The 26,846-nt window shown below is 47.6% G+C and overlaps 1 protein-coding gene across 9 annotated transcripts in view; it reads right to left on the reverse strand.

The window, feature by feature from the left end:
- NRP2 (neuropilin 2) overlaps positions 1-26,846 on the reverse strand; it is a 116,469-nt gene that overhangs the window by 24,300 nt on the left and 65,323 nt on the right. For 2 of the 9 annotated variants that reach the window (XM_082629773.1, XM_082629775.1), the window contains exons 11-15: positions 26,430-26,546; positions 23,376-23,516; positions 11,105-11,367; positions 9,433-9,529; positions 8,265-8,285 (exon numbers count right to left, since the gene is read on the reverse strand). In XM_082629773.1, the coding sequence (XP_082485899.1) occupies positions 8,265-8,285; positions 9,433-9,529; positions 11,105-11,367; positions 23,376-23,516; positions 26,430-26,546 (639 nt within the window). Of the gene's footprint in view, positions 1-6,479; positions 7,206-8,249; positions 8,286-9,432; positions 9,530-11,104; positions 11,368-20,016; positions 20,575-21,785; positions 21,942-23,375; positions 23,517-26,429; positions 26,547-26,846 lie in introns of those variants that run through there. The other 7 variants (XM_082629772.1, XM_082629774.1, XM_082629776.1 and 4 more) reach the window with 6 other exon arrangements.

The raw sequence follows: 26,846 nt of genomic DNA on the forward strand, positions 1-26,846 counted from the left end.
CGGCAGGCGGACTCTCAACCACTGCGCCACCAGGGAAGCCCCAGAGCACCTCTTTTTGATTTGGGGACTAGCTGAGGAGTGAGTCAGACCTTCTGATGTCTTCTCAGAAGTGCTAGAAAAATGAGAGCGTTTTTCTTGGAAAATCTTTCAGAGCCTGCCCACCTTCCCAGCTTTTACACACTCACTGGTTCCTCTAGTTTTAGGGATCCCCTTCTGCCAAGGTACAGGGCTCATTGGTGCCTCTTGGCCCATCAGAAGTGCCACAGAGCTGGAGAAGCTGTGACAAGGATGTGTCACCCAGCATACACTCTGGCAGCCGCAGGCACAGCCCCTGGGGTGGAAAGGATCCCAGAATCCCAGGATCACCTTTCTACATTGTCTTCTTCATTACCCGCTACTCTACGTTTGTTTATTCCCAGACCATTTCCATCTTTTTTTTTTTTTTTTTTGCGGTACGTGGGCCTCTCACTGTTGTGGCCTCTCCCCTTGTGGAGCTCAGGCTCCGGACGCGCAGGCTCAGCGGCCATGGCTCACGGGCCTAGGCGCTCTGTGGCATGTGGGATCTTCCGGACCGGGGCATGAACCCGTGTTCCCTGCATCGGCAGGCAGACTCTCAACCACTGTGCCACCAGGGAAGCCCTCCATCTTTTAATCATTTCATTACTGTAGCTGAGAAAGCTCCCTTCCTCCTTTCCTCCTTCCCTCCTTCCCTCTCTCTCTCTCTGTGACCATATTGAAAATTATGCACAGAAACAGAAAGAGAAAGCAAGGCACTGAAAATGGCTCCTTGAAATGGCCAGCTCGTGAGTCACAAGGAACTGGTGTCAACTCATTATTCAGGTCACCCAGAGTATCTGCTGCCTGGCAACCATCCTGCCATTGGATTTTCATGTGGCCTCAGAAGAATGCACGAGAAGCAACAAAGTGTGCAGGGATGGGTTCCAAGTTCCTCTGTGCCACCGCCTCTCCCCAGAGGCTGTCCTCGGTCTGCCTCTGATTTCGATTTGGCTCCACGGTGAAACCCATTCTCTAATGAGGCTGCAGATCACTGTGAGAGGAAAGGAAGGCGGTACATCCACAGGGATTAACTTTCCCCTCTGAAGCACCTGACTAGACCACAAAGCAGGAGCACAACTTTTTGTCAAGCAGAAAACAGTCACAACTGCTCACGTTCCCACCAACACCGCATAGTCTCAGTTCAAAGGTTTGCTTTCCCTCAGCCACAATGCTGGTTCTCAACATTAAATACATCCCCTAGGGCTCAACGTGCCGGGGCTGGGGCCTTCATGTGACTCCTAAAGTGTGGCTTATGATAGAGACAAAGTTGGGGCACGGTGGGGAGGATCTAGGGGACCCGCTGGAGAAGAAGAAATCGCATTGTGTGGATTACAGATTCAGAATCAGAGAGAGACCCCTCGCCTCAAGTTCTGCTCTGCTTTGGAAGACAAACTCCACTTTATTATGAAGCCCTCGTCTCCTTTCCCGCTAACACTCTCCTCCCCAGAAATGATTACCATGTAGAAAATTTTAGTGACAAAAGCCATTTGGTGGACGTCACATTGGTTCCTTAAACTTTTTCCTTGGACAGTTGTTTGGAGAAATGAGAAAATAAACTATATGAATTTGTGCTTTTATCGTTAAAGGAGTCAGAAAAGAGAGGATACACCTAACAGCCCTCCTCTCACCCCCCTCAGGCAATTTTTGATGACCTGCAGTTGGGGGCCAGAGTTTCTTAGGACATTCTTCAGCTAAAGAGACTCAGCTCCCACAGGCTGGTGGTTCGCTGGTTTGGAACCTGGCTCTGTGGCCGTCTTCAGGGGCTGTGTGCTAACGAGGCTGTGGTTTGCTAGCCAGAGAAAAGGAAGGTGATAGATCAATAGGGGTTAAATCCCCTTTCAAAGCGCCTTTCCAGATAACAGCAGCAATCCCAGGAATGTCCGATGGATGGATGGATGGATGGATGGGTGGGTGGATGGGTGGGTGATTAGATGAATGAGTGGACAGACGAATGGAGGAATGAGCTTTGGACCTACATTCAGACTTCCTGGAAAAAATGTTGATGACCTAATGGTACTTCATAGAGTAGTTATTCTTGGAAAGTGTTAGATTCTGTTAGCTCATACCATGGCTCTATGTCAAACTGCAAAAAGGTGCCCCCTTTGGGCAGATGTTGCCTGCACCAGGTACCCAGGTTGGTGAGTGGCTGCATTTTAGCCCCACTTGCCCCCCTCAGCCATATGGGATGGCTGGGCCTTTGCTTCACAACACAGGAGCCAGGGCCATGTCCCCCAGGATGGCAGAAAGAATGCAGGTGACTTCAACCTTGCCCAGCACTCGTGATGTGCGGACCTGAATGTCCCCTCTGATTGTTCTAACGTCCCCCACTTACTCACATACCTTGTTTTCCCCCAACTGAAAAATGCTTTCAACGCCTCTTCTATTTTTCATTAATTTCTACCTTCTAATTTTCCATAAAGTTTTCTCATCGTGTGAGATAATGAGAAACAAAAATTTAAATAGTCAGTAACTCCAAGTGTATTTGCAAGGTTGAGCAGGCTTCCACCTGTAAAGTTCTGAGCCCCCTGGAGAAAGCGGTAATGTGAAGGTGGAGAATTTGAAGTTTGAGAAACAAATTCTAAGAAGCCATGCATGGAAGGAAAATATGGGGGAAAATGACACTGTCGGTAGCTTTCTTCCATTCCTATTGTGCAAATAGGGTTACAGAATTAATAAGCAATTGGGAAATGTGACCATAACTACAACTATAATGAATGGACACTTCCGGGGTGCTGGGCATTGGGCTATATGGTGAATCATCTTTATTCTTCATGACTTTCAGATGGGAGAGCTGAGAACCTGAGAGGATAAGTGATTTTTCTCCCAGTTCTACCTGTAGGAAAACTGAGGAGGAGGGCGGGGGGCAGCACACAGTGAAACCCTATAGAGATGGCCCAGAGCCCTCAGAGGAAGCTCACACCGCTGGGAAGTGGCAGGGTCAGGACAGGAAGCACGTGGACCAAATCCTCCGCCCGTGCTGCAACCCAGAGGTCAGATAACCAAATCTGGCTCACTGCCTATTTCTGCACGTCTTGGAACACGGCCACCCTCATTACATATGGCTTCTGGCTGCTTTTGTGCTACAGTGGCAGCGCGTAGTGGCGACACAGAGTGTCATAAAGCCCAACATATTTACCATCTGTCCTTTTACAGAAAAAGTGTGCAGACCCCTGTTCTAACCACATAGGGATGGAACACGAAGCAGCCCTCCCCCTTTCTGCCTCTTACTTCTGTTGGAAGCTGTCTGAGGACTGTCTCAGTCGAGTTCTCACTGAATCACCGAAAAGATACAGCATCTCCTACAGCTAAGTTTATGACATGTCCTCTGGAGCTGGAGGAGTCACCCAAGTTTCCAAAAGAAATGTTACCAAAGATACCAAAGGTAAATCATCTCTCTCAGAGGGGAAAAAACCAAAAGGCTCATTTCAAATCAGAACTGTTTCAGGCCTGGCCTGTCTGCAGTCTTTATGCATAGGTTGAAAACGAAGAGCTGGTGAAGGGGCATTTCAGATGAAAGGCTTACGTAATTTGTGAGATTAAACAAACAAAAGAGAAGGCTGACTCCTCTAGAAAAGTTTACAGAAGAGAGTCGAAGAATGTGGTCACGCCCACTGATCTGTTGGGAAGAAGAATGCAGAAGTGCAAAATTTCCCTGTGAAATGACTCTTCTGGGTTGCCTTGCACTCGTGTGTGTGGGGATCACCGGAAGAAGGTTTCCACTAGGTTAGCAGGAGAGCTGGTGGTCTCCCACATCTGTCTAAACCCCCCTAAACTCAGACCTGTGGCTGGCTGAAGTCTCAGACACTTGTCCGCCCTTTGGTGGCACTTAGGCTACTTCTTTTATTTATTTATTTATTTTTAACATCTTCATTGGAGTATAATTGCTTTACAATGGTGTGTTAGTTTCTGCTGTATAACAAAGTGAGTCAGCTATACATATATACATACACCCCCATATCCCCTCCCTCTTGCGTCTCCCTCCCACTCTCCTTATCCCACCCCTCTAGGTGGTCACTGAGCACCGAGCTGATCTCCCTGTGCTATGCAGAGGCTACTTCTTTCAAACTAAGGCTCGTCCTTCCTGTTCCCGGAGAGAGGAAAAGTCAGCGAAAAGAAATTCCTTCTCCCCTTAGAGAAACTGACGTTGGCAGCTGTTTAGATGAATGGCAAACGTGCGGGGGGAGGGAGCGCGTCAGGCCTCTGTGACTTGAATCTCACAAACGATGCCTTGGCGTCCCCTCAGGCGAGCAGCCACAGCCAGGCAGTGAGCAGGTCACACACTTCTCATCTCCAGGCTTTCCGGCTCAGCAACACCTAGCTCTGATCTGGCAGCTGTGCACGTCAGGGGGAGGGGGCCAAGGAGAAGGAGTCACACCCCACAGCTGCCTATCTGGAGCCCTGGCAGGGTTTAGGAATACTTCTCCGCCTTTCATCAGAGGATTACTGCAGGAACGCCCGATTAACCCTCACTGTGTTTCGCAAGTGCTTCTAGTCGAGAGAGCCAAAGAAAGAGGGAATTTGAGGCCAACCCCACGTCCTGTGCCCGGGGATGTGGCTCATCACACTGGGGGACAAAGCCTCGGGAGGCAGCCGACTGGTAGATCGAGGGGGGATGAGGGTGGGGACAGAGAGATCGGGGTGGGAAACGGCGGAGGTGGGCCGGTTGGTACCAAATAAACAGAACTGAAAACCTGATGCATAGGGTCAACCCCCAGCCAGCTCTGTCATTAGCTCAAAACGGGCCCCCTCTATGCCCAGGAGATAGCCTGTGCTGTCCACTTTCTCCTGGTTTTACCTGGTTGAAAACTGTCGAGGACTGCACAAGGTGAGACCCAAGGGATGGGCCCGACAGCCCTCAGAACTGGTCTGAGGCATAAAACCCAAGTTCACGGGCTTGAACAGGAGCTACTGATGTTCCTTTTAGCATCCATCAGTGGTAGACACAGCACTTCTGAATCCTTCACTCTCACTGCCCACCCACCCCACCCCGTGCCTGGGATTTCCATGGGTCTCTGACAGGTAGGGTACCAGACTCTGTCTCTTTGCCCTAGCTTTGTTCAAAGCCCACAGCCTCTAACATGAATAAGAACTCTTGCTTCCACTGTGACCTGCTAAAAATAACTGGCTGGTTAACAACTACAGAACTCTGATTATGGGCTTTATATATTTTTACTGGCTTCCTCATTGCTCTTTTTACTTTTATTGAAAGAAGAACGTGTTGGTTAAGAAAAAATAATCCATCACCTTAATTACACCCCTTTTCGGTTTTCCCCCATCCCCCGACCCTTACACACAGTTTTTCATTTGTAAAAGCTCAAATTCTAGAACAAGATACATGACGGCACTTTGTCTATAGCCAGTGCTTTTAAAAAAGAAAAGAAAGAGCGAAAAAAGAAAAGCGCACCCAGGCTACATTGTTTAGAACAACAGCAAAAAAAGTCTCTTTAAACATCACATGACAACACAGCTTATTCACTCTCTCCTCCTCGCCCCTTCTCTACATGGCTCTCTTTTTCTCCGTGGCTTGCTTCTCCTCACTACTGACTCATACCCCGGTATGCAATCAAAGTATACACCCCAAGCAGAAGACAAAAGGCGATTTGAATTAAAAGAAAATGTTCTATGGCAAGAAATGAGTAAGAGGCAGAAAATGAAAGACATTTCAAAATATAAAAGATCAAGACTAATAAGCCCTGGTCCAGAGGCCACTTTTGTTGCATTTCCTTAAAGATTTACCTGGTACACATAGATCTCTCCTAAAGAATAAGATTGCTTCCGTCTCGTGTTTAATATATAATGGAAAAGAAAAACAACCCCAATTCAAAAAAACATACTAACAATATATACGCCTGTTGTTAATACTGTTTCACCATCAACTTTCCATAGCCTGCTTGCCCAAACCTGATTTCTCTGTTTCTCTTTTTGAGTGAGAGCCTGGTTTCATCCCCAAGGAATCCACACCCCCAGCAAGAGAGGGCTGCTGTTGCCCTGACCAGGAGAGGTGAGTAGATAGAGCGAATGGTCCGCTTTCCTCTCCCAAATGGAAGGCTTCGCTCGAGTCAAAATCCAGAGGTGCCTGCTGAGGTCAGAGGGGCCTCAACCCAATAGAATCCTCCCTGGCCCTGGGTTCATCTGGCTACCAAGTCAGAGTTCCATGTAAAACTTGCCGATATAATTGAACCTGTCCATCCTCAACTCCTATCCTGCTCTTGACTCCTTAGCCAAGTCTCTGCTCCCCACAGCTTGGTTTCCTCCTTCCAAAGATGTTCGTTATCTCTCAAGACAACAGCTGTGGGCCAATCCATGCCACTCGTGGGCTGCCTTTGCTTAACCCCCAAAGCAGCCCATCGGGAGCGCACTGGAAATTCTTACCTTCGAGTCCCTAAGCCCTGTGTTTATTTTGGCTAAATGAGCACGGCGGCTCTGAGGCTGTTTTATTTATATATATATTTTTTACAAGAGAACATGACTGGCCTGTGACGTTCATGGTAAACACAGCCTCCGGGACAGCACATGTGCCCTGGTTTGTTTATTCTCTTACAGAAGCAAAGTGCTTAGCCACCGTACGTGTCATTCATGGACCCAGGCATGTGTGCTCACACAGCACAGTGTCTGCAGCAGGGGCTGTAAGTCTGTAGCCAGCCTTTCCTCGGAGCTTTGAGTCTCAACAATCAGTCAAAATCATGTGAAACAACATAAGCAAGTTTCACCGCCTGAGCGTCAACATTACCTTGGGTCCCGAAAGTTAGAACTTGAATTCAACTGTACTCCAAGCCGTTCGGTTTTGATCTCAGCTTTCCTTCCAATACTTTTAGATTCACATTAACATAAATCTCACACCCAAGGAGCACCAACAAATGCACATGAATACCCTTAATACTTTAAAATGTTCAGCGGGAGGGAGTGAGGGTGGGGTTTCGGAGGCAAGGAAAGGTGACAAAGAAAGGAAGGATATTCTACGTAGGTAGGTCTGCCGTGCCCCGTGCTGTCCTCTTCCTCAGCTACTGTCTCAGGGCTGTGGCTGAGGAGTGGCAAACTGGGTGAGATGATTTGGAGTCAGAGAGCACATCTAGGTGGCACCCCAGGAAGTCATCTCTCTCCAGCCAGGAGCTGGACAGGTTACTGAGAGTGAAGATAATAAGCCTAGACTTCAGACACAAAAAGGACTTCCCTTACCTCTGAAATGCTGTCACCTGTGGGGTTAAGGCCAGCCAATACAAACAGGGCACCGAAACCCTCACAACGGTTTGCATAAAACAGGGTCCGTCCTTAGGTGAGGGTGAGTGTCTCTGAGTGCGCTTTCCCCCGCAGCCAACTCAAGTGAAGCATTTATAGAGTGGCTTCTAAATGCTTAGCATTGGAACCCGGGTGGACATGTTAGCCGTGTCAACCAAGAGGACTGCAAAGAGGGTGAAATGTGAAATCCACTGCAGTAAACAGCACAGACATTAGCATCCCCAAGTTTGGAGGTCTTTCTTCCCTCCCTGGATAAGGCAAGCCTCCCACATTCCTCTTTCTTTGCCCTGCTCCCTATTTACCTTATTAGGGATAAAATGCCCTTTTCTGGTCTTCCGTCTTGTATTTCAAGGGCTCTAACTCCAGTCACCGAATGAGCCTCCTTCCTCCCTTAATCAGACACCAGCTCCTGAGTTTTGCAACTTTCCCCCCTCTGGATTATCATTCCTTGTGTGTTTCCCCTAACTTTCTTCCCTCACAAAACTGCCCACCAGTGTCCCTCACGGAGGGTTAATTGAGACCGCTGCCTTGGTACCCTGTGACTGGAAAGAAACCATCTTCAGGCGAAAATAAATCCTTGCCACCTCATTTCACTTTTAATTTACTACTGACTCTTTTTGTTGTTCAGTCTCCCCACAGCCTCTCCTTTCTCACCACTCATGCATGTTCAGCCTCATTGCTCTCCGTTGGACAGTGCAAGGCTGAAAGGTTTATCTGTAACCTATTTGTCTCTATTACAGGTTTCTAAACTTTAATTAAAGAAGAGACAGTGAGGATCTCAATCCCCCTTTCCCTGCATCTACAGGTGTTGTTGGCGCCATCTAGCGGCGAGGAGGTGTGGCATCTATTTTCTCTTGTGAGCTTTGTCAAATTTGGAGGCTTACCGCCTCCACCAAATTCATATCACATGGGGGGAAGGAAAAGGCATGCAGAAATTTAAAAAGAACTCTTTTTACCTTTAAAATTCTCACCTGCAAAAGCTGAGATGGGTTCTGGAAAAAAAACAGAAAAAAATTTGAGTTAGATAAGGGGAAGAAATAGGGTGAACAAAGGGTATGATGAAGATGAATTTCATCAAGCTTTTTTATACTATCCCACGGAAAGTATCCCATGTCCTCCACATGCTCTAGACCATGTCTAACACATCATCATCATGGGGGCCGGGTAGGTGGGGAAAAGATTCTCAAAGTTGCTTTGGAACAAAAAGTCCTTTATAGAGTAATGGGTCCCTGAAGCATTGTAATCAGTCACTTACCACTGATTACTTTCTCAGAGCCTGGATTACTTTTAGATGCCTGAGGCCCCGAGAATTGCCTGAAGAGACTAGGGTGGTCCCAGGTGCTCTGACATCATCAGGCACACACACACCTGGGACCCACGTGCCAAGAAAAGCACTTGGTGAGTTATTATAGTTACTCTGCAGACTGAAAGTAGGTCTCGTTCCTTCTCAGGATTTCCTCTTGCTTTGGGGAATGTCCATGGCTCTGATGGGCCCGTGGCGGTGAACTAGGTAAAATGTGTGCATCTCAGGTGGGCTGGCTGCTCAGTACTTCTGTCCAAGGTGACAGTGTCCTTCCTATGCTGGTCACCTGGCATGCAATGTTTAATCGTACAACTTTGGCATCTTGGGCATTAGAGATATGAGCCTCAAAGCAAAATCTAAACTCTTACTTCACATGCCATAGCTTGCCCTGCAATTCATTCATGTAAAAGAGCTACTTGGGTAATTGTGTTATCACTCTGATATAACATATGTACTATTTTTGCTCACCAGTGAAGGCTTCCATTAAATCCATCAAACCTTTCCATCATGTAATTCTGACTGACAGTTGCTCTCGCCCTCTAGCATTTTCTTTGCTAAAAGCTGGAGTCTGATGATGGGGTCTTGGCACCCTGAATCTTCATATACTTAGTGTGTGTCTATTTCTGAATGGGAACGGGGATATAAGACTTCACCTCATCTCACCCCTCTCCCGTCCTGAATGCAGCCCAAGCTATAACTGCACTCACACCTCGCCTACCTCACAGACTGGAGCTGCCCCACCCACTGGGTAAGAGCTGTGTTTGAAAACGATGTGCTGTCTCTTCTTGTACATCCCAGCCCTTGGAAGAGCCACAAAGAGACAGATATTCACGTACCCATACAGTTCTCCAGCGGGACATCGGTGCTTATCCGAATATCATCAATGGCAATTTCTCCCGAACGTCCTTTTCCTATAACTCCCTCGAACACAATCTAGAAGCCAGAAGAAAAAGAGCCGTGGTTAACTGAGCTTCCTCGTCCAAACAGTGCAAAGATTTCCAATTTTCTGTTAACTGCAGCTTAAAATGTATGTGTATGTGTGTGTGTGTGTGTGCGTGTCTGTGCGCGTTACTGCACCTGGTACACATCTGTTGGCCACATGGCTATGGTGCTTGAAATCTTAATTTAAAAAGAGTTGGTTCAAATCAAATGCATATTTGAGGTGATTAAAAAATACATATATAACAACGTGATGGATATTGTTGTCCAGTAACCAGAATGTATTGACTAGAAGGACCACAGTCAGAGCACGTTTAATGGAGAATTGAAATTTCCCTAGCCATTTTTGATATTTTTTCTCATAAATCTTTCAAATGCCCAATCCAGGTATTTGGAAACTCAGAGGACACGAGCAGGTGGGGGTAAGGTGAGAAATGTAGTATACACGTTTGTGTCACCTTGCAGGGGTAACACTGTCCTATGGCTCCATTATTACAACGAGAAGGGAAGTGATTTTCCTTCACCACTAGTTTACTGAGCACCTACGACGTGCCAGGCACCATGACAGTTACAAAGCCTAATAAGAGAAGACCCTCTGACCAGGAAATCTCACCGTTTAGTGGGCGAGACAAAAATGCCAACAGGTACTCGCAACACCATACACTGAGGTTTATAAGTGGGAAGGCAGGTGATGGTGGGGGGAGAGGGACTCAGGCTGCCTAACAAGCTCGAGAGTGACTGCAGGCAGCACACAGGAGCCGCTCTGCTCTGTGGTCTCCATTCTGCCCTCATTCTCGCCCTCCCCAGGCTCCCTCTGCAAACGAGCACATGTCCTCTGGCAAGCTGAGCGAGCAGTTGGCTGCCTCACCAGCCATCTGTTGCTGCTTCTCGTCTGGGGAGGAGGAGGAGGTTAATGCTTTGGCTGGTTCTCAGTCACCTCTTCCACAGTATGCCTACTCCTACCCAAGTTTCAGCCCCACTGTGCATACCCATCTGTGCCTGGGGCTCTTGCTCTGTGGGGCAGAGATAATAGAACTCAACCCCTGGAGCTGCTGGGCGAGATACCACTCACTTAGGAGTCTCTCTGGTCTGCTGGCCACTGAGCACCAACAGCGACCCTCCCCTTCCCGTGTTCACACTTGCTGGGACAGGGGTGGGAGGCTGTTGCCCTCTCCTCCTCCTCGGAGTCTGAGGGGCTCCACAGGCTTCTTCCCTTGTGTGTGGACGGTTTGTTTGTGTCTATTTCCCTGGCTTCTGCGTCCCTTTGTCAGCCTACCTGATAGCCATCTAAAATAAAATGGAGAGAAGAAACATTTGTTGGAGAAGGTTTCAGCAATATAAAAGGCGATAGGAGAAACAAAGAACCAAGTCTGCGTGTAGAGATAGGCACATTCTGAATAACAAATAAGAGTGTCATTTAGTTGCCATGGCAACGTGAGAAACACAATGAAAACAGCGGCGCTTAACCGCGTTCCCTAAAGATGAATGGGCACGGCCCTTTGAAATATTGAAACACAGATCACAACGATTCTCTCGGATCTCCGCAACGGTCTCCCGTCGCCACCCCACCTGGTACTCCATGTCGTAGCTAGGCAAGATGATCCGCCCGTGTTTCCACTCGCCGCCCTGGTCCTCGCGGATGACCCAGAGGAGCTTGCTCTCCTGGCTGGCTTCGCGCACTACCTGCAGCGCCACCCCGCGGCCTCCCGTGGCTTGGTACTGGAACTCCATGCACACGGGGCTCCGCGGCAGGTGGACGGGGGGGCTGATGAGCCGCGCGTACTGGCCCTCTCTCCCGCCATCACTCTGCAGCCGCAAGAAATTCCTGTCATCTGGGGGGAAACAAACCCAAACAGGGGGTCCTGGTAAATGCTTGCGAAAGACACCAGTTGGCAGTTGTGGTCCCTCCGGGGGGGAAGCTGGGGCAGAGTTTGGGTGTCTTTGTTTATTTACGAACTAGTTCTCCAGGCCCTGTGTCCCTTTCTTAGGGCTCTGGAGCCCAGACTCAAATGCTGCATCCTCTTGAAGCCCTTTCTTGAGTCTTTACGTCAAGAAGGTCCCTCCTGCCTATTTCCCTGCGTCACTTCTTTTGTGCCTTTGACATATGGCACCCGGCGCCGCTGGCCGTAGGTCTTGGCTGGTTGTATTTGTACTTGTCTTTCCCTCCTAGATTCTGAGAGGCCAGACCTACGTTTTACTCATCATCGGCTTACCCAAAGGGCCAGTGCACTCTAATGAACTGGATAATAAAGGGGTGAAATGGCTGCTAGACTAGAGGATGTTTCTGGCCAGGTGGTTTATGATTCAAGCCTTTATCATCTTGGCTGGGCACTGTCCAAATGGAAGACATTTAAAAGCTTCTGTCTCCCACGGTGCTACTGGATGGTGTCTGGGCTCTAGTAACTGCAACTCGGAAGACTCACATCCCTGTTCAAGCAGAACAGGGAAAGGTGGCAGCACAGGGGTGATTCAGGGGGCCTGAGACCCCAATCCCTTCCCTGACCAGCCTGGGGAGGCCTGAACTCGGCCTTCCTTAGAGAGTCAGGCAAACACAGCCCCAATGAAGACAAGTGCTGTCATCATCACTAACAAAGGCTAAGTGTTTAGCAGAGAACATACACATATTGGGAAATGAAGGTTTCACCCATCCAAATGTTTGAAGAGCGTGTCTTTTGGCCGATTAGCTTTTAGATGCATCAGGTACTGTGTGGGAGGCCGAGCTCCCGTTCCTGCCGGCAGACCCCATGCCTTGCAGACACAGGTCTGGGGACCCGCACCAGCAAATCCAGCTCGTGCGGGAGCATTCCGGCCACTTGCACGGAGAGCAGGATGGCATCTGAGGAGAAAATCTCACGGCCTCCTTTGGGCCCTGAAACATCTTAAGCTGAACACTTCTGCAAGATGGCAGGGGCACTTTTGCACCACATACCCAGCATATCAGACACCTCAGGATCAGGTTAATCTGAGACGTGGGCACAGAGCTTTCTTACTCAACAGGGACTGTGAACATCCTGGGCTTATCAGGGCAGGACAGGCGGGCACTCCAGAGCCCTGAATCAGCAGGGTACTCCTGGACCACCGGTTTGCTGTTATTCCTGCTGACAGCATCTTTCTAGTGAGAGTGGAGCCTGTGACAGTCATCAGTGGCCCAGAAACAGCGCTTTCCTCTCCTCTCCTGGCCACGCCTCTCCCTCCTCCCTGTCTCCCCTAAGTCCCTTCTGGTTAGATTCTCCAGGGTTATTGCTCTACAAGCTACCCTCCCCTGAAGTCAAATTAGACCAGCTCGGGATGCATAGTTCGGATTCCAGTTTGGGACTCCTTAACCATCCAGAACCACGTTGGTCTAATGTCCCACAACACGGGACCTCTTCAAGGCCAAAGTCAGCACAGATACGTAGGCAGCTGTCTGGAGCAGAGAATTTTAATGATGGTGATCTGCTGAGGGAGGAGACACTGGTGCCACAAGCAGACACGCAAAGAACTTCTGAACCTATGCTTCTCCTATCAGGTCTCATTACTGCCACTATTTTTTTTTTTTTTTTTTTTGTGGTATGCGGGCCTCTCCCTGTTGTGGCCTCTCCCGTTGCGGAGCACAGGCTCCAGACGCGCAGGCTCAGTGGCCATGGCTCACGGGCCCAGCCGCTCCGCAGCACGTGGGATCTTCCCAGACCAGGGCACGAACCCGTGTCCCCTGCATCGGCAGGCGGACTCTCAACCACTGCGCCACCAGGGAAGCCCCACTGCCACTATTAATGGTAATAATTATAAGTCATATTTGCATAATGCTTTACAGGTTACAAAGCATGTTGATATGCATTCATAATTTAATCATTGCTATATGCTTGTGAGCTAGGTCTTACTACACTTATTTTGCACAAGATGCAGAAACTGAGGCTCAGAAAGGTTCAAGTGACTTTCCAAGGGAGAGAGGCTAGTGAGTAGCAGAGCTGGACTTGACTTCAGGTTTCCCCACATTCAGGCAGTAGGCCCTTCACTTCAGCTGTGACCCCAATACCTTGTCCCCAGTCCGTGTAATCAATCACATGCTATTCAAGGCAAACTGGCTTCTCTGCTGAGGGCTGTTGCCCTTTCTCCATTTACCTGTAATTCTCTGCTCCCCGACCCCCATCCCACCCCCCTGTTGCTAGTTCTTCTCCTAACCATTCTGGCACATTTCAACATTAATTCCTCTCTTCTCTCAACAACTCGAGCATCTACTGACCACACCACTGATTTTACCTTGTTTTAAAAAAGACCGGAGGCCATTTTTCATGCGTTTCAGCGGGTAAACACCCACTGCCTTGTACTGTAATTTAACTGTTTGGTGTGTGTCTTTCCTATTGCCCTGGTTAGATGTAAGGTCCTGGCCTTACACATAGAAGGGTTAATAATGCTTCTTCTCCCTGCCCCTAGATAGTGACAAATATATGCCACCACTCGGGAAAATTTTGTTCCCATGAATGAATGAATGACAAACACATGGATAAAGAATGCAGTGAGGCTGCCCATTGGAAACAAGAAGAGAGGGGGAATCACCTGGCCTCTCAGGTTCACATAATCTTCTCACAGTTCCCTCCCATCCTACTGAGCCTTTTTCAAAGGTGAGGTGATTTTTTTTGAGATGCTCTGCTTTTTATTACGGAACATTTATACTGAAATGTGAATATGTATAAAGAAAAAGGTACAATAGCTTTTGCAAAGTGAATATACCTACAGTCAATAGGCAGATCCCAAAACAGGGTGACCCGTGGAGGCATCCAGTCCACTGAGCTACCAGTGGGAACCCCCCCAAACGCTCCCATGCTCCAGTCATTTCCTAGCCTTTACTGTTTCCACTCGTATATAAAGGAAACCAGATTTCAGAGACTTATTATGCAGCCTTCTTCCTTCACAGTTTCACAAATAAGACCCACTGGCTGCCTGAAAATTGCTTGGCAGAAATACTGTCACTTGTGTGAATTTACATTCTTAAGCAGCAGGGGAATCATAGCATAATGGTTAGAATTTAGTCAGTAAAATGTGTGTGGAGGTGTAAAGAGCCGGGCTGGCTGGATTTTATCCGGTCTGTTTTATTTACCCATCCTGTTGCTAAAACTTCAGGTACGAGGAGGCCAAAGGTTTCACAGAATGCCTCTCCTGGGTACCTGAGCTGGCTCCCTCCTCTCTCCCTCCCTTTCCTCTCCTCTCTTCTCTCTCTCTCACAATAAAATGATAATCACTGTGCATGATTTAAAGGACCACTGGAAGACCAGGGAGTTAATGCTGGTGGCATGCCAAGCACGAGCAGCTGAAGGATCATAATTCAGCACTGACATCTGAGCTAATCCACTAGTTTGCGGAATCTCAAGACAAGCAGGCCTCTGAATTCCACTTAGTGAAATCATTTGCGCCCCACTTGTCTGTTAAGTGCTATGAACTCAAGGGAAGAAAGATGATATGTAAATTTAAGGAATTAGCAGTAGACATCAGTCAGAGGGACACTGAGCTGCAAAACGTCCCTGCCTGTCACTGAGAGAGGACTGAGTACAAGCAGGACATCATGAAGGAATGGCTTCGGCCAGGAAAAGCCCAGAGATGGGGAGAGGAAGAGTAGTGGCAAGAGAACTGTTGTGCCCTGAGCACCTCTGGGGGCCAGATATCACACTGGTGGCTTTGTTGCCTTCCGTAATCTTCCCTGTGAATTAAATATTATGTTCTCCATTTTTACCAGAAAGGAAACAGAGGCTCAGAGAATTGAAGTCCTGTGTCCCAGACCACTGCTAGAGAGCAATGGAAGTAAGATCTGAGCCCTGATTGGACTGAGTAAAATCGCCAGAAACTCGCCTCTCATCTGGGCTGGAATCCTAATGTTCGCTCGTCTTTTAAAGCCTCAGTCTTCCCATCTGTGAAATGGATATAATAACAGCAATACTGCATAGGGTCGTGAGGAGGAGGAAATGGAAAGAGCCTTGTAAGGTGCTTTGCATACGAACAGGGACACAGTAGACGCTCCATAAATGCTCTGATCTTCATTTCCACTGCCATCACTAAACCCACTGCCTCCTGTGCTGGCCTTTTTGTTTCTTTTAGAAAGAAAAAGGGTCCAAAGAGCACCAGTAACCTGGGAGGACAAATCCAAGACTCAAAGGAAGTAAGATTTGGCTCAAGGACAGAAAAGATGTTCTCTGGAATAAGATGGTTCCCAGATCCATCCTAACCCCAGAAACCAGCCAACCTCAAGTTGTACAACAGACACTGTTTACCACATGCTTTTGGGTCAATCTACAGTAGATGCAATAAAATAATACATGATTCTGGAATGAGAGTGGGACCTCAAAAGACCATTTAGATGGGGCCAGCCCTGCTGCCCAGAGGAACCATGCTGAAAACATCTCCAGAACAGCTGTCCACCCTTCGCTTTAAATTCTCCAGAGGAGGAGTGTCCATAGGCCATGCTGGCAATGTGTTTTCTGGGTCACAGCCCTAACTGTCAGAAACTTCTTAACTTCAGTTTTAAGTTTTCCTACTGTCATTTAGACACATGTCCTCCTCCTATTCCCAAGGGAGTGCAGCCAATTTCTGTCCTCTGACTTAGAAACATTTTCACTTGTGAAGAATTAAGACCCTGGTCTTCACTTCCTCAGGAAACACAACACTTGCCTCTTTAAATGTTCGCTTTCCAGGGCTTTGGTTGTGGCAGGTCTCCACACTGACCCTTCGCCAAGCTAAGTGCTTCAGTTCTTTGAAGTCATGGCACCCGTATATGTGCTGTGAGCGAAGCACATGTGCTATCAGTGGAGTTTGCTCTTCTAGAACATTCTAATTTATGGCCTACCACTGCCAAACACAGAGGAAGTTTTAACAGACAGTGGCTGTTGGTGACTTGATAGAGCAAAGGGCTGGCCTGGCATGGGTGGGCTACTTTATTGATTTACTTAGACTTTAGGGGAAAAGCCCTTTGGATTGTTAAAAGGTCCCCAAACATGGCCAGCTAAGAATTAGCTCTACCTGCCGGAGGCTGTCTTCTTGTTTTTTTAGCTGATGGCAGTGATGTCGGCAATGGATAGCTTCCAACGGGAAACAATGCAGAGGAGATACATTTAGCAGCAGAAAGAGAATGAAGAAAAAATGTTCCAGAGATACAATCCATCTCCCCCCAGACCTGACATGTTTGGGAGGCGTTTTGCTAGGTTCTTGACTCAAAACATCTGTTGTTGCCCATGACGCAGGGAAAACAATCGCATGGGAATGAACAACAGGAGTTCAAAAGGGCAGAGAGGAAGTGCAGAGGACAAGGTCATTCAGCGTCTTAACCTGCTGCTGTCTCTAGAAAGGGTCTCCTGACATTTCACCTGGCGATTTATGACCACATCTGGCTTCAGCTGATCATGTGACCACTTCTGGCCCAACAGCAATGGAATCAGTGGTGCCGACACCTTACCAAACCCTGAAATAAATCACCAGTCTGATCCTCCAGGCTATCGCAAAGCCAAACACACCATCTGTCCAACACACGCATCTCCTGGCTAGCATCTTGCCCTCCTACTAGAAAAACCATCTGAAAGAATATTTAGTGCTGCAGGAGATGAAGTCTCTTTGTATAGGTCATGCTTAAGACATGAGTCAGCCCCTCAGCTGGCCTCCCAAGGTCAGACTATCTCTGCTAAGGTCCTCAAATTAACAACTGACTAAGGGAAACACTGACTTTGGATGAACTCGGCAGGATGTTCTCAAGGTTTGCAATTGACCATCTTGTGGACATTTGAGGTTTCAGGCCTGGGCTTTGCAGGAGTCTATCTTGAGCTGCTTTTTTTGGTATGTCAGCTTTCATGAAGGTTTGCAATCGACTCAGTCTTGTTATCACTTTGCCCCTTCATTATCGATCTTACACACTCAACCAATCATGACTTTCAGAATAAAAGGAAGAGCTTCTCCTCTCTACTGCTGTCTTTTCTACAAAGTCAGAGATGTCTTCCTTCCTACGCTCCTTAAAGAAGGGCCTCTATGCTTTCCTTTTCCAGTTGAAGTTATTCCTTAAATATGGCTTTCTTTTAGCCCAGCTGTTCCTGGTCTTTAATTATCTAGCCTGCTCTAAGCCCGAGAAGTTCCCATCTCCATATTTGTAGCGGCTGTGCCCCAGACACGCCACAGCAACCTCTTTCTGAAGGCAGTTCAAGCTGATGCCAGTCCCGTGTCTGGATTGTTTGCTGCCATCGGTCCCACCTATGAGGAAGGTCTTTTGAGTTAAGAGAGTTGCTTTTTAATTCACAGAGTCCCTGCTAACTCACCGCCCAAAATCAAGCCCATTGTAAGCAAGTTGACTCATCAGTCATTTTCACTGATTTCTCTGTGACTGTCTACTGACCATACCCACTCACACTTAATCCTCTTGCCTGTATATCCCATAGTGAACCACAGTTCTGGTCCTCTGCTCTCATGGTGTTTATTCAGTGACCCAATCTGCATCAAAACAGCCCTACGAGCAGTCAACAGGACTACCACTTACATCTGATGGAAGAGCCGCCATTTGTAAAATGTGAATATTTCAGAACATGGTATTCTTGACTTACTCTCACTTGTTTTTGAACCCAGAGTAAAGGTTCTGGTCTCTCAATCCAATAAGCATATAAATGCTAGGTAGCCAAAGCTCTGTCCTTGTATAAAGGCATACTATTCCAAATAGCCTTTGCCTGTTTTCTTTATGTCACTTCCGTGATTTGAAGTTACTGAAATGAAGTAATATTGTAATCATACTTCGTTAGGTCAACAAATATATAAAAGAACACACATTTAGGGTGACCACACACTTGAGGAATCTGAAGCTGACCTGGAACAGTACCTTTATCTCTAGTCTTGTCTCATTCCTGAAGATAATAACAATAACAACAATAATAATAAAACAATTATTACTATTATTTCTATTACTTAGTATTCACTCTTTTTTTTTTTTTTTTTTTTGCGTTATGCGGGCCCCTCACTGTTGTGGCCTCTCCCGCTGCAGAGCACAGGCTCCGGACGCGCAGGCTCAGCGACCATGGCTCACGGGCCCAGCCGCTCCGCGGCATGTGGGATCTCCCCGGAGCGGGGCATGAACCCGTGTCCCCTGCATCAGCAGGCGGACTCTCAACCACTGAGCCACCAGGGAAGCCCCGTATTTACTCTTTTTGACTGAATGAAATAGTTCCTATACTGTCTAACGGTATGTTACTTGCTTACTTTATTATGTTACTCACTGAGGTACAATGACAGTGACAAAAAATGCCAGGCACTGAACACTCCCACCAAGGGATCATGGAGAAGGCACATCTCCCTCATTATTTTCTCTTGGTTTATACCAAACCAAGGAGCAACAGCATCAGCAAGCACCCTGGAAGTTACTCTTCATGCCAGAAGGTGCTCCAGCTGTGCTGACCAAGACAGCATCCTGTGATGATGGACGTGTTCTCTGTCTGCACCGTCCCACACAGAGTGGGTACTGAGCTCATGAAATGTGGCTGATGTGATGGAGGAACTGAAGTTTTATCTGTATTTAATTTTAATTAAAATTGAAATAGTCACGTGTGGCTAGCGGCTACCATATTACACAGGGCAGGTCTAGACACACGGGTTCACCGTAGCATCTCAAGGGATTTTTGCCTTGTTCCTTAAAGAGCTGAATCTGATCTTCCTCAAAATTCTGTTTCTGATCAATGCACTTAAGAATATCTGTGAGAGATACAGGGGCTTCCACTAGGGGAGACATTTTCTGTGTCATTGTAGTTACAGAGCAAAGGCAAAGTGCTTTCTCACAGAACAAGGTACTATCTCCTCTGCAACCACCAGGGGTCACTGAATTCGGAACAGGGCCCCCAGGGGCTGGTATGAACACACTCCAGGCTTCTAAGCCACAAGCAAAGAGCTAAAAAAAGAAATTCTGAATGTCTTGAAAGACTATCTTGAAAAACAAAAACAGTGGAATAAAACCAGTGGGTGTCTTGTCAGCCTTAAGCAACTATTACCACTAGCCAAAAGAACAGAACTAATTGCTTACTTAAAAGGAAAAGAAAAAAACCAAAACAAAACATGAGAAAAGAACTAAATCAGAAAACATCTAAGGAATTTAAGTAGTTTCCACAGACACTTCTAATCAAGTAGTCTGTGTATGATATTTCAACATGGCTGTTGCCTTTTTTCTTTCCTCCCTTCTCCCTCTGCACTTGATGGGGACACCTCCTTTCTTAAGTATAATTACTTTTGTTACCTATCTAACAAGGAGATAAAACACATGGCACACTTTTCTTAAAGAGTGGAGCGGTCTCCTCTTTGTGGAGGGGCGAAGTGTGGGTGACACAGCACTTTCAGGCTTGACTTGGAAGGTCCCGGGACTCTGAACCCGTTAGCATTTGCCCTGCCCCTAACCAAGCACAGCTGTTTCCTTTCTCCCAACTGCTCTCCTCGGGGCCCCAATTTTTTTTTTGAAGAAGAAAGGACCACCCTGAACAGAAAGGGCTCTCTATCCTCTCCTGCTTAGAGCCCAGTATCACGTTTTGTAAGGGGAAGGACAATGGGGAATACAGCAAATGATTTTTAAATCATCAGAGGATGGAGAGAAGGGCTCTGAAGACAATATTATGATTTTGTTTTCTGCAGGCAGCGTCCAAGGGCCACTTTTCCAAATTTCAGGGATTCCTCTGGAACAGGAAAATAATTATTTTCTTTTTCGATTTCTTAAGGGAGAAACAGCATTAGATTGAGCAGTTCCTTATGGCCCTAATTTTCTTTCTGTCCCCCTCCAGCCAGCTAAAGGTTGGACTTTTGCCCGCCCTGCAAGATGGCTCTGAAGAGCCTTCCCAAACCGCAGGGTGTAATGAATCAAGTGGAACGAGGGCAGGAGGAGGATTCCCAGCCAGTAGCCGGGGTCAGCCCATGGGGCATCAGGTGAGGGTGAGGGCTGGGCGAAGAGGGGGCAGACGGGAACCGCGTCCAATGGAGAGTAGCTTGAGCTGTCCTCAAAGTGTCACTTGCTAACTGGTGGCCTTGGAGTCTGGACCGGGCTGACCTCAGGCATTCTTAGAGAAAATCTGCTCAGAAGAGTGCAAGGGAGGAAGTGGAATTATTCGAAAGAACCTGAGGATGGATGCTGAATAAGAGCCAGTAAACCTCCCCTTGCTGTATCACCTACATCCCTTCATTCAAGGTGCCTTTGCCAAGCTGCCCCCTTATACACACACTTCTCACACACACATACACACACACATGCATATAAACCACAAACACACTCAAACATAAACATACAGACACACACACAGATTCATACATGCACACAAACTAAACGCATGCATATACATATTTACAAACACACAAAATCTACACATGAAAACAACATATGCACATACACACAAAACCCACAAATACCTTAAGACATACATACACACAGCGCACAAATGCACACGTATAAACATCACACATATACACACACAGCGCACCAATGCACACGTATAAACATCACACGTACACACACAGCGCACAAATGCACACACATAAACATCACACGCACACACACAGCGCACAAATGCACACGCATAAACATCACACGTACACACACAGCGCACAAATGCACACGCATAAACATCACACGTACACACACAGCGCACCAATGCACACGCATAAACATCACACGTACACACACAGCGCACCAATGCACACGCATAAACATCACACATATACACACACAGCGCACAAATGCACACGCATAAACATCACACGTACACACACAGCGCACAAATGCACACGCATAAACATCACACGTACACACACAGCGCACCAATGCACACGCATAAACATCACACATATACACACACAGCGCACAAATGCACACGCATAAACATCACACGTACACACACAGCGCACAAATGCACACACATAAACATCACACGTACACACACAGCGCACAAATGCACACGCATAAACATCACACGTACACACACAGCGCACAAATGCACACGCATAAACATCACACGTACACACACAGCGCACAAATGCACACGCATAAACATCACACGTACACACACAGCGCACCAATGCACACGCATAAACATCACACGTACACACACAGCGCACCAATGCACACACATAAACATCACACGTACACCACCCCACCCCCACGGCAAATCTTCTTTACGTTTGGATAAAAAGTGGAGGTTGGGAAAACAACCAATTAATTGGGCCAAGTCTCAAAGGAGAGGAAATGAAATGAAAAATCCAGGCTGGGTTATAAAAATAAGTATTTTTTTTTCCAACGTGCAGGAGGCTCATTATATTAATTAAACATTATTGCAGTGAGCGAGAGGGGGGAGGGTGATTAACGCTGGGACGAGGGTAAGTGTTCTCTCCTGTTGCCTGAGGCTGTGGTGATCTTCGGATATTAATCTCTCTGAGCACTCAAATCCTGAAGAGATAAACACTTGAAATATGAAAATGTTTTTCTCCGGAGCAGATGCTGTGACTCTCCGGGAAAGCAAGCTCAGGAGGCGGCCCGCGGAGAGCGTCTATCCCACTGCCGTCCCTGGAGACAGGGACACGGCCAGTCCTCGGGGTGAGGGGCAGCCGAGCGGCTCTGGGGGACTCTGAAGAAGGGGAGGTCCCTCCCCCCTTTCGTCCTCTAGGCAGGCAACATATGATCTACTAATTTCCAGAATTAAGCACTTCCCTCTCAAACGCTTACGGGGGCCCAAGATCCAGGAACACTGAAAGCTAACGCGCGATGTGCTAGAGCAACGTATGCTACGTACTGGCGTGTGAGAGCCGATTGTGGAGTTTTCTGGAATTTTGCAAGCCTACTGTGAAATGCAAGCATTGTTAACAATTGAATTATATAAAGTTGCAATGAAATAAAGTATATTAAAAACGAAAGGAAATAAATTCTCAAAATGCAATACGTCTTAATTATTTTAATACATTTTACTGGTATGCATGATCCAGAAGTTATTTATATCTATGTTATCTGTGTGAGGGAAAAAAAACTATCTAAGGCTGTGTTCGTGTACTTCTCAACTCCACTTCCGGTGATGTCATGTTGGTAGCTTGCATCCAACCACAGTGGGAGGATTCACACCACAGAGAGTGGCAAACATTAATTACAAAGCAGATTTTTTTTTTTTAAACCTGGAGAGCCGGTCGTTAAACATTTACCAGAACATCACTGTAAAAGCATGCCACAATGGAAACAGTGGACAACTCCTGCTTAGAAGGGCTAAAGGCAACCCCTCTCTACCAACAGTGCCAGGAGAGCCTCTGAAATCGGGCTCTCTGAAACCAAGAGGGCGGCTTCACCATATTCCAAGGACTAGCAGCAGCACTCTTCAAGAGGCCAAGTGCCAGGCAGCTCTGCTAGACACCCATGGGTGTGGCAGCATTTCAGGCCCTCGACTTGGTTTTCAACAGAAGTGATGATACCCTCCAAAAAGTATCAGTCAGACTTGGGGCCAGGAGTTTCCCAGTGGGCCATTTTAGGAACAATATCCAGCTTGGAGTCACAAGGGGCTCTGTGATGGTGGCATCGAGAGCTGGCTATGGGAACAAAGGGACATTGACTCATCCCCTCTCCTAGGACCTCCTAATTGCTCTTTCTTTCCTCTCCTTTGATCTTGGCCTCTCTCGCTCCCTCCCAGCTTCCAGGCTGCTCTGTAATCACAAGAGAGGGCCAGGAACCGCCAACCAGCTATTCCATCGGGTGACATTGTCAAGTAAAGGCCGGTGGTTTGCAGGCAAAGGGCAGAGGACTGTTCTGTGAAGTTATGAAGTTTGTCAGGGAATATGGAGCTGAAAAACATGGCGCAGGCTGGCCTTAACTTTCTCATCGCTTAATTCGAGGCTGGCTTACCTGGAAACGTCCGGTCGCTGGGGCCAGAGCTGCTGGTCCAGGTGCTTTTGAGCCACTTGGCACGGTCGTACATCCAACCACAGGGCTCCTCGGGGAAATCAAAGTTGCAGTTGAATCCTGAAGGGAGCTGCAAATCTTTGTCTAAAAGGGAAAACAAAAACCCCGAAACAAGGCGAATGAAATGGGTTTGGAGAACAGCCACAGTGGTGCAATTTAAACGGCTGGCAGGGCCTAAGGGGAGAGCAGAGAAAGAAACGGCTCCCTTTGCTTATTCATTTAACTCATCTTGGCGATTGTTGGCTTTCGGGTCAGCCTTTGGTCTCATCCTTCCCAGGCATGAAAGCCAAGGCTGCCAGTGGTTCCCATAGTAAGCAATTATAAATGAGGCCACCAAATGGCTTCAGGCTCTAATCGGCCTCTTCTGGCCACCCTGGAGAGCAGACAAATGTGGAAATTGCTGTCCCCTAAATGCCAGAGAAGGATGTCCCCCCAGTGCCTCAGTGGAAGGCAGGATCCTGCCAACCTGGCTGTCAGCAGTGATGGACAGCCCGTTGGCATCCGGAGGGGCTGAAATTCAAAATGCGGGAGGTGCTGGCCAGGGAGGAGAAAGTGATCTTGGAAACAAGGGAGGCTTGTTTGCCCTTCACCTCCCTATGCCAGGCCTCTTGTTTCAGAAGACGGGGTCAGTTCAGCATCCCTGGGGGAGGCACTGCCAGGTGGGCGATTTGGCATGTTAGGGCAAATCGGGGGGACCAGACCAGCCTGCCGCTCAGCTCAGCGCTGACCGGGAGGAAAAATAATTTTACATGGCTCGGAGTGCCTGAAGGCCAGGATTCCAGGGACAGCAGAGAATGGAAATCTAAGAGACCACACAATGGCTTGTCCCCGTCTGCTCGGCTGTTCACCTCTAAGCGGATAGACCAAACCCAAAGGATTTCTTTGGAGGTTCCACTCAGCTCTAAAAATCCAGTCTGAGCTGGTGCTGAACATGTGATTAAGTTGGGGGTGGGGTGGAGGTGGGGAAAGAGAGGAAACGGGAACCCAGATTTGGACTCTTGTCCTCAGTAGCTGCGGAGACAGCGGAAAAGTGTTGGCTAACGCTGGTAGCAGGGAGGAAGTGGGGTCTTTGGCCTTTTTACTTCCCTTCTCAGGGTTCCCAGAGAGGAATTTCCGTGGGGAAGGCAGGTTAGGAAGTCTAAAGGGAACAGCTGACGGGTGGAAACACATTGCTCCCGCCCCGGGCGGGGGGTGGGGACGGCTCACCTCTGAGGGGAAGGGCACTGCTGGCCTTGGCGGCAGGTTGCCACCGGGTCCTGCTCATGTCTCCCCTTCCCAAGAAAGAATATTTAATATTTGCCCACCCTTGGCCAAAGTCAGCTTGAGTTGAGAAGAAACACATGGAATCTATTACTGAAGCATCAACCTGTGGCTTGGAAAAGTCAGCCCTTAGCCCTCCCCATCCCCTTTTCCCGACAACTTCTAAGTTTCTATTTTTCCGTTCAAAAATATGGAGTAATTCAATATACCATAATTCCTCTCTAATGTTTATACGCATACTGTATCTCAGGAACCCAATTCCACAAAGAGATCTTTTGCAAAAAAAAAAAAAAAAAAAAAAAAAAAAGCGAGAGGGGAGGAACCACCAAAGAAACCCCAAATGAAACAAACCACTATAAACGGGAAGATTATATTAAACTTCTGAAAGTCCTTCCATTTTCCTTTGGATTGCCATTTAGACAAAACCCCCTCCTTTTGCCCTGCACCAAGCAAACCCTGCTAATCCAACACCACACAGTAAATGAGAGCGCTCCATTTTTGGCTCTCAAACTCTTTCAAACATGTCTTGGAAGATTCTCCAAGTCTCTTTCTCCTCTTCATAAAACAAAAACAAGTTCATTAAAATGTCAGAATTCTGTATTCAACTATCCCTGACCAAGAGTGTCCCCTGGCCCACGCAATGTACAAAAGCACATTCCTGAGAGCATATGCATTAAATTATCATTTTGCAGTCACACAACTTCAGCATTTATTTCTGGCTCCCCTCCCATTCTTCTTTGTAGCCATCTTGGGGAGCCGTCCACCACATCCTTGCAGTTTCTCATACAGTCAAGTGGCTAAGGGTGCGGATCCACAGATTTCACCATCTACCTACTGACTCGGTGCTACGTCTTTATGTCTCCATCACTTCCCAAGCCTCTTCACCAATCTTCCCTCATTTGGTTTAATGAACGTTTAATAATGATCAGTAATTTACTGTAAATGGAGGCTGTCAAGCATTAAATTCTAGCCCCAAATGCCAGGTGTTCCAAACTTTGTGGTTTGTTAGGAATGTCCTCATATTCTGTGACCTTAGCAGGAAGATTGAAAATGTGATGTCTTTTTGGGCTCTGCCAATTATTGTTTTTCTCTAACTTGGATATGCTTAGAAGATAAAATGAAAATGCAATAGATTTCCCACGTGAAGAGACTGATCGCAAATAGGAGGCCCTGAGTTTTGAGGAATGGGTGAGGTGCCTTTTCATACTTCCGTCTTTGTCACTGACCTGCGCTCCCCTCGTGGAGGATGCGGTGCCCTATCTTATAATCCTAATTGTCAGGCTTTCTCAACCCGTGGTGGTAAAAGACACAGGGCAACGCAATTAAATCATGGTTAACTGCTGAGTTAACCTATCATGCTCCACTGACCAAGTCACCCAGATGACAGCCAGATCTTCCCTTGACTGTGCCCCGGAGACAAGCTTAGCAGGAGGGGCGATCACAGCTGTGGATTCTAAAGATACGAAGTGAGGGCTAGGAAAGACTATTCAAAGGAGGCATCCTCCTTGGATGGCCCCTTATCTCAGCTGATGTAGGGCTGTACTGGTTGTTCCAATATCTGAATGCTTCTAGATTGTTTGGAAATAGCCACTGCCCCAAGCCCCTAAGTATCACACTTCCCTGACCTCTGACCTAGGGGACCCCCAGGTCCCGGCCCCAGCCATGGGCCAGCCTCCACTGCGACTGCTCGGCACCCATACCATCCTGGATGAAATACGGCTCTGGCCCCGTCCTCACCATCCTCAAAGCTGCAGTTCTCCCCGCACTCCGTGGCCTCCTCGTCAGTAGGGTATGGGGTGGTGGTCTCTTCGCTCTTCACGGTGGGTCCCAGTGTCTCAGCCGTTGGTTTTGAGTCTGCAGAAAGGCATAGGAAGGGGAGTGAATACCACATGCAGCAGCCTGTGTCAAAAGCCAGCAGGAAGATGCCAAATACTATCTCCCCTCCAAGGGTGGGCCTTTCAAGAAGGAAGAAAAAAGGAAATCCAAGATGGACATACACACACACACACACACACACACACACACCCATGAAGTCACTTCTGTGTGCTGTGATGAAGTCAGGACCATGGCCTGTGTTAAGGAGAATACTCCCAAGCTGTAGAAATAGCCGTAATGGAGGCACGAACACAAACCCACACTCCACTCCACAGCAGA

The sequence above is a fragment of the Mesoplodon mirus genome, assembly GCF_964341445.2.
Source record: "Mesoplodon mirus genome assembly, chromosome: 8".
Classification (NCBI taxonomy): domain Eukaryota; kingdom Metazoa; phylum Chordata; class Mammalia; order Artiodactyla; family Ziphiidae; genus Mesoplodon; species Mesoplodon mirus.